The sequence below is a fragment of the Callithrix jacchus genome, chromosome 5 (assembly GCF_049354715.1).
Source record: "Callithrix jacchus isolate 240 chromosome 5, calJac240_pri, whole genome shotgun sequence".
NCBI lineage: Eukaryota > Metazoa > Chordata > Mammalia > Primates > Cebidae > Callithrix > Callithrix jacchus.
Window position 1 is genome coordinate 54,027,749 of NC_133506.1, and position 8,309 is coordinate 54,036,057.

The 8,309-nt window shown below is 42.6% G+C and overlaps 1 protein-coding gene across 4 annotated transcripts in view; it reads left to right on the forward strand.

Moving 5' to 3' along the window:
- VAPB (VAMP associated protein B and C) overlaps positions 1–4,741 on the forward strand; it is a 52,540-nt gene extending 47,799 nt beyond the window's left edge. For 3 of the 4 annotated variants that reach the window (XM_054255503.2, XM_035299033.3, XM_078372015.1), the window contains 2 exons: positions 205–381; positions 3,264–4,741. In XM_054255503.2, the coding sequence (XP_054111478.1) occupies positions 205–381; positions 3,264–3,422 (336 nt within the window). In that variant the 3' untranslated portion in view covers positions 3,423–4,741. The remainder of the gene's footprint in view (positions 1–204; positions 382–3,263) is intronic. The other variant, XM_035299035.3, reaches the window with a different exon arrangement.
- The last annotated feature ends 3,568 nt before the right edge of the window (positions 4,742–8,309 follow it).

The following is an 8,309-nucleotide window of genomic DNA, read 5'->3' on the forward strand; positions in this document are numbered from 1 at the left end:
TCTCTTATCCATAATTTCTAGAGCCCAGTTGCTTTAGATTATTAAGATACTAGATAAAGTGATCCATTTGAAAAGTAAATGTGACATTTTACAATGTGGATAAAATGCTACTACATTTGGTGTTTGCTGAGAACTACTTTGCATAAAAAAGTCTCCTTTATTACATGGTTGGTGACACTTAGGCTTTCATTTATTTTTTAACAGCATGATGTAGAAATAAATAAAATTATATCCACAACTGCATCAAAGACAGAAACACCAACAGTGTCTAAGTCTCTGAGTTCTTCTTTGGATGACGCCGAAGTTAAGAAGGTTATGGAAGAATGTAAGAGGCTGCAAGGTGAAGTTCAGAGGCTACGGGAGGAGAACAAGCAGTTCAAGGTAATAGTTTATTTTCTGGTAAGCTACAGAGAACAAGGGCGTTTTCACTAGGATCTTGGATGAGGAAGTTGATGAACCAGTAAATATATAGATTTATTTTTGCTTTTGGCATTTGTCTATCTTTTTTCTCCCCGGGAAGAAATTTCCATAGCTTTCATCAGATTCTCAAAAGGGTCCTTGGATCTGCCTAAATTAAGAGCCACTGTCCCTTGATCAGCAGTTCTCAACTGTTTAAGCCCTTGTCCCCTTTAAAAAAAAAAAACAAAAATCTCACACTCTCCATTAGTGTAAATTGAAAATAAATGTTGAGACCAAAATAGCAGTTTTTATTTTGAATATGCATTTTTAAACCCCATGCCATCCCCATTCACTTGAGTGAGAATTTCTTTTTTTCAGAGGGTAAATACTGACCTATACTCTGTTTTAATGCAGGTATAGTTCTGATTTTAGAAGACTCGAAATAGGTCTGGGCAGTCGTGGCTCATCACACTGTTGATTGGTGTCATGATGAGATTGGAGGTGGGATGCTGCACAGTGGATACGAGGTGGGGATTATGGAAGGGAAACCTGAGCCTCTAGCTCGTTGACGAGGCAGTTGGCATTGGCAGTGGAAGGTTGAATTGTACTGAGTGGTGAAGGGGTGCTTCTTTTGGCTTAGAGGCCTGTAGTGGGGTGGAAGTTGCTCTCATCCAATTTGAAACAACTCTGAATCTCTGCTGGTCACAGCATCTCTTAGGCCTTTGTTTGCTAAACACCTCTAAGGCCCCTTTCAGCTTTAAAAGTATGAGTTTGTGTTAGACATGGTATTGAAGAGAACATTTCTGAACATCAGATTATAGAAACTTTTGTTGCAGCTTACATTTTTAGGCCTTTTCCTTAATCTTGATCATGTCACCCAAGCATGTAAATAGGCTTTCATTCTTAAAGTACCCTACAGCCAGGTACGTACAATAAATTCATATATTTTGACTTTTCCTTCTCTTTTATTCTGACAATGAGATAGATTTAGGAGAACTGACAACATTCAGGAAATGGTATGCAGTATCATCTTCCTTTGCAGTGATCTTGATTTGGCTCAATCAGTAAGTTCTTCTGTGTGGAGTAAATTGTGAAGCTGACACTACTTTTTGGCTAAAAATCTAAGCTATACCTAAAGCTTCTCCTTGGGTGTATTTCTCTTCAGAAACAGAGTTCTGTGCTGTTTAAAGTGATAAATAGGTAGAAATAGCTTCTATATAAACCCAATAAAATAAATGCTGTAGTTTGCTGTGCCCATTTTTTTTTTTTAAGCCAGTCGAACACACCAGTTGTTTATCATTGTGCAGTGATACTGGCCATGCCCCAAGAGCAGAATATCCTCAAAATGTTATCAGACCAATCTTGACATTAGAAGATTCTTTATCTTGCCAAATGCTGCTTTTTGTTTTGTGTTGGTTTATTCTGTCATCTCTCCAGCAAATTTACTGAGGGTCTAATATGTGCATGGCACTGTGGATTCAAACATGAACAGTTCCTGCCCTTGGGGAGCTCTCTGGTGATGGGATAGCAGGGAGAGACATAGACAGAAATGATTACAAGCCAGTGTGATAAATGTCCCACAGAGATAGCAACAAATTGCAAGGAGAGTCAGCCCCATGGGACTCATCTGCCTCAGGACCTGCTAGGTATTTGGGTGGTTGGGAGAGAATGGAAGGAAATAAAGAAAAGAAAGTATGGCTGGTGTGTGGGGTTTAGGGGTGAGTAGATGAGGTGATTAGCAAGAGATCTGGCAGCTGTGATAAGTCTGGGCCAGAATAGAAATGGCCTTGATGCGTGTCCCTCTTCAGGGATGTGGACATGGCTTTGAGGGCATGGAAGTGGCATCGTAGATCTACATAGTAACTTGCAGATTCTTAGGAAAGTGCAAGGCAGTTGTGGCAGTGGAGGTGAAGGAAGAAAACATTTTTCATTTCTTACATATTTATGTAGTTTGGGGTCAAGGGGAGGGTGGGGAATATGGTCAAGTATCTTTATATGTATGAAAAAGAATGTTGTTTTTTCAACAATGAATCTATGCATTAAGTAGAAACTGTTTGAGATGAGTGTACCAAGGCCAGCCACATTTTAATATTCCAAATATCATTTGATCCAGCAGTCTGTTTGTAACTCATCAGGTACTAGCTATGTACAGAGTACAGAGCTCTTCATTTGACAGCTTCCAGATGTCCTACTTTTAGATTCTTTTTTTTTGGTATGGAATCTCACTGTGTTGCCCCAGGCAGGCTCATTTTTGTATTTTTAATAAAAGTGGGGTTTCACCATGTTGACTAGGTCGGTCTCGAACTCTTGAGCTCTGGTGATCTACGCGCCTCAACCTCCCAAAGCGTTGGGATCACAGGCATGAGCCATTGTGCCCAGCTGACTTTGTAGATTCTTATGATTTGTATATATATTTATGTCTTAGGAAATGCCTGTGATTTTAAAAATTGATGATGATTTGATCAAGGAAGCCTATTCATTAGAGGCAGAAGGGACAGAGGTTGGGGTTGAAGAAAAGCATCTGCAGACGTGGCCATGAGGGTGGGTGGGGCTGAGGGTGCAAAGGGCCTCGTCGACCCCATTTAAAAGCTTTTTTCTGTAAATCATGGGAAACCAAGGAGCACCCTGCTTAGATTTGTCAGCATCAAGTGGAATGTATGAAAGAAAAGAGGGGACTGTTTTCTCAGTGGCTTCAGGCTAGTGCCTTCCGCTCTGTAGCCTGCAGTTTCTCCATATGCAAAATGCGGTGGACCGTATCATGTCCTCCAACACTGGGCATAAACAGCCCATCCTGCTAAGCTGTACAGTTGACTCCCCTTTCTGGTGCCTTGGATTGTCTTTGAAATGTGCATTTGCTCCTCTAGGAAGAAGATGGACTTCGGATGAGGAAGACAGTGCAGAGCAACAGCCCCATTTCCATGTTAGCCCCAACTGGGAAGGAAGAAGGCCTTAGCACCCGGCTCTTGGCTCTGGTGGTCTTATTCTTTATCGTTGGTGTAATTATTGGGAAGATTGCCTTGTAGAGGTAGCATGCACAGGATGGTAAATTGGATTGATGGATCCACCATATCATGGGATTTAAATTTATCATAACCATGTGTAAAAACAAATTAATGTATGATGACATCTCACAGGTCTTGCCTTTAAATTACCCCTCCCTGCACACACATACACAAATACACACACACAAATATAATATAACGATCTTTTAGAAAGTTAAAAATGTATAGTAAATGATTTGGGGGGGGGGGAAGAATGATCTTTATTAATGATGAGGGAAACCATGAGTAATGCCACAATGGCATAGTGTAAACGTCATCTTAAACATTGGTAGGCCTTGGTACGTGATGCTGGATTACCTCTCTTAAAACAAGACACTCTTCCTCGCCTGTTGGTGCTGGCCAGTGGAGAGCTGGAGCCCAGCGTGGTGGGGAGTGCGGTCAGCTCCACACAGTAGTCCCCACGTGGCGCACTCCTGCCCCAGGCTGCTTTCCGTGTCTTCAGTTCTATCCAAGCCATCAGCTCCTTGGGACTGATGAACAGAGTCAGAAGCCCAAAGGAATTGCACTGTGGCAGCATCAGATGTACCCATCTTGAGTGAGAGGCGTGTGTTGACTGATTGACCCAGTGCTTTGGAAATATATGGCAATGCTTTGTTCTCTTAAAGGGACCAAGCTAAATTTTTATTGGTTCATGTAGTGAAGTTGTACTGTTATTCAGAGATGTTTAATGCATACTTAACTTATTTAATGTATTTCATCTCATGTTTTCTTATTGTCACAAGAGTACAGTTAATGCTGTGTGCTGCCGAACTCTAGTGGGTGAACTGGTATTGCTGCTGGAGAACTGTGGGTTCCTCTGTCTCTGGAGAGCCTGGTCATGTGGAGGTGGGGTTTATTGCAATGTTGGAGAAGAGCTTCCAGGAAGTGTTTTTCTGGGTCAGTAAATAACAACTGTCATTGGGAGGGAAATTCTCAGTAGTGACAGTCAATTCTATGTTACCTTTTTAAATGAAGAGTACTCAAGTCTTCTAGATTGTTCTTGTACCACCTCTCAACCGTTACTTATACTTCCAGCACCCAGGTTCAAGTCTGATCCTGACCTCCCCTTGGGGCCCTAGCTTGGAGTCAGGGCGAATGGATCAGGCTGCAGAGAGTTAGAAGCGAGGGCGCCAGCAGTTAGGGGTGGGAGCAGTGGGAAAGAGACTGTTCAGCGAATCCATCTAGTACCTAGTTGAGAGTTTGACTGTGAATTAATTTTATGCCATAAAAGACCAATCCAGTTCTGTTTGACTATGTAGTATCTTGAAAAGAAAAATTATAATAAAGCCCCAAAATTAAGAGTTCTTTTGTCATTTTGTCACATTTGCTGTGTGTGGGGAATTATTTTATCGTTTTTATTATTTTGCCATTGGAAGGTTGATTTTAAAATGAGCCTTATTTAATCAAGAAATAAGAAATACTTATTTAATGATTTAACTATATGTGTGTGAGAGTGTGTGTGTGTGTGTGTGTAGTTTTTGGTTGTTTTCAACTGACAGTATGAAAAATAAAACTGCTGAATATTTAAGCACCTGGTCACCCTTGGCCTTCCATTGCTTTGACCTTCAGTAAAAAGCCTCTCTGCTAGGTCAGGGAACCATGCCGTTGAGACTAGTGACAGGCATGCTGGGTACAGTCCCACTCTGTGCACAGGCTTGAGAGGACAAGTTCATCAGAACAAAGGCAGCCCTTAGAAGTCACATACATTGAGCCACATTGCTCCTAAGCCTGGCTCTGTCAAGTTGGGTCAAGGCTCTTAAAACTGGAGAAGTGGAAGTCTGTGGTTGGTCTGAGTAACTTCCTATCTTCATGAAAAATGTTCACTTTAAATCCCAGGTACTCACAGAAGTGGTGAGCAGACCTAGTTCTTACCCAGTCACCCATGGATTGCGTTGAGTATGCAGACAGGAGGCCACCCCAGTATGAATTCATCTCCAGCATTTTTCCCACGTGCACCCCCGTGGGAGTGAAAAGACCGAGCTGTAAGACAGGTGCCTTCTGCCACTTAATTTTCCAGAGGGGACTGACATTTGCTAATTGGAGGTGCTGCAGCCGGTTAAGTGTTTCTGTAGCTTCCAGGCCCTCATGTCCTTGATAGGAGAGTGCTTAGATGGCCCCTAGCAGTGCCTAGGTGTGCAGTACAGCCCCACTACATTAGAGCAGGGCTCTATTTATTTTTAAAGGATATGGCCTTGTGTTCTGATAAAACTTTATTCACAAAAACAGCCAGGTCATGGGATTTGGCCTGTGAGTCTGTGACAGTTCCTGAAAAGAATTATCTGGGCAACTACTCTGTTTTAGACCTTTGAACATGATTTAAGAATTTTGTGTACATCTAGGAGAAGGTGTTCAACTTCTCAGAGGATGTGGGTATTTTGGTTGCGGCTAATCATCCTTTGAAGTCTCTCTTCTTATAGAGGTTAGGACTTGGTGAACATGTTTGTGGGGCTTTTGACTGAATGGCAGAAGGAAACGCTTCAGGAAGAGAAGCAGGCGAGTAGTGGGAGGTTGGTTATTTCTCAGTCATCCTGGCAGCCAAAAATGTGCCAGGAAAAGAAAGAATGTGGAGCAGGCACGGCTCTGGAGAACTTGGAGATGCATGCACATTTAGGGTGTCTTTCCTGGAATTACATAATGAAAAAAAGAGAGAGGAAGGCAAAGAGAAGGTGAATATGGGGACTGTCACAAAAGCCTTCCCTGCCCCAAGGTTAAGAGTCAGATAATCGGTATGAAACATGGAAAGAGCGAGGCTGGGTAAGGTGCCACCGGGCAGTGTGCATGGGGGAGCTGCAGCCAGGCTGCCCTCCACTCTGCTCCTGCAGTTACTGGCTCCACGGCACCTCAGAGAGGATGGCCCTGGCTTCAGAAATTCCAGCCATAGTGCTCACAAATACAGAAGAGACGGAAGCAGTGACAGAATCCTGAAAGTTTTTATTGATTGAATTTTTAAATTGATAATTTAAGCTTCCTTGGCACGATACAAAATACCTCTTAAAGACAGCAGGCTGTATTATTTGTAGGTGTGAGGAACTGGCTTGAATGCTTTTCTCCTCCTAGTTTGCATGTTTTTCCTCTCTAGTCTTTTAAACTGCTGGCACCGGCAGTAATACATATTGATAAAATCAAAATTGATTTTTACCAGTGGACAGTTTATGCCTAGATAGATGGCTTATACCTCCATAACACAGAAGGGGGAAAAATGAAGAACCTCTAGTGATCCGTGAAAAACTATACGCTTTCAAACAAATCCCAGGAACAGAATTGCTATCAAAAGGTATCAGTGCCCGGCTTGCAGGCTGTGTTGAGTCAGATAGAACTGAATGTAGTGAGAGCTCAGAGCTGAAGAGCCTTTCAAATTAATTTGAAAACAGGCTGTGTGTGTGTGCAAGTGAGTGTGTGCATGCATGTGCACATGTGTAGCGTATGTGCCGTATGTCAGTAGCTTGACAGTTTTCAAATTGTGCCTATATTTTTTGCATACACAAATTTTTGTATTTGCAAACCAGAATCCATGCCAAAATACAATGCCATTTATTATTTTCAGCTCCTTCTCTAAAGGACTGGTCCATTTCTTTTTGTAGTCTGAAAATACATATATCCAGAGATAGGGGTATTGGGCTTCTAAGTGTCACTTCGAACACCTGAATAACATTTAACCCGAGACCTTCTCACTGTAGAGGCAACTGTTTCCCCCTGCTGGAGATGGCATTTCGTTCAAGGGACTGTCATCGTGGCTTCCCCTGCCCCTGCCCCTGCTCCTGCTGTCTGGCCAGAAGAAGAACTAACCTAAACTGTGGAGTGAATCAAAAGTCACCACTCTGAGGAGACCTCTCTGAATTGAACTCGGGGCCGTGTTTGCTGCTGTTGAGTAGGAGTCTTCTCAAAGATGAGCAGGAATGGAATTGTATTTAGAAAGGCCCCTGTGTACAGACGGGTGACTCTAGTTCGTGACACACAAATCCCATAAGGCCAACACACTCTTCTGTAACATCAAGAGCAGCTTTGAGATCACGCATTCCCTACGCAAATTGGGTCCCTCAAGTTTCTGTGACCTGATTGGATTTGGAGAAAGCCTACTCCACACCACCCGCCTTCCTCAGATCTGTTCTGATAGGAACCTTTTCAAGAAAGTTACTGTTTTCTTACCTGTATAGAACATTTCCAATACATTCGCTCATTGAACTTATTCCTTACGACTGTGACTTGGGGTGCTGGGGGGTTGATGGCTCTGTTTTGCATATGAAGAAATAAAGGCTCCAGGAGGTGAAATTGGGCAACTTTTTAGAACTAAACCAGTCTCCCTAAGGCCTGCATTGCTAAGACACCATTTCTGCTCTGAAAATCTGCTCCAGGGAATTGAGTGGATAAACGCTTCCTGCCTTAGCTACTCTGCCCATCTTACATCTTTTACGTGTCTGCCTCCATACTTTAATTCAGTTGTTTTCAAACTAAAGTAAGTAGAATTAAGACTGTAGTTCAGTTTTTCTTTTGGAAACTCCAGCACACTCCAGATAGTGAAAAAAAGTGCATTTTCCATTTTCTCACTGCCTGAAGATCTCTGCCCGATGCTCCTGGGAAGTGACTTTGGGGGCTTTAGAAAGAATAATACCATTCTGACTCGGCAAGGAGATGATGGAAACACTTTACTTGGAGGCTTTACATAACTTGTAAATTAAATGTGAATGAGGGCAGTTCATTAAAATTAGTATTATAGAAGTGGCCTGCTGAGGTTTGGAAACAGCTGAGCTGATGATGTCTCAGGCCTCTCCCTGAATTAGCACTGCGTTTCTCCAGGAAATCAGCCAAGGGAGCAAGTAACAGGAGCCCCTGATAAGGAGCATCAGCTGAGAGGCAAGCTTGGGAGGCTGT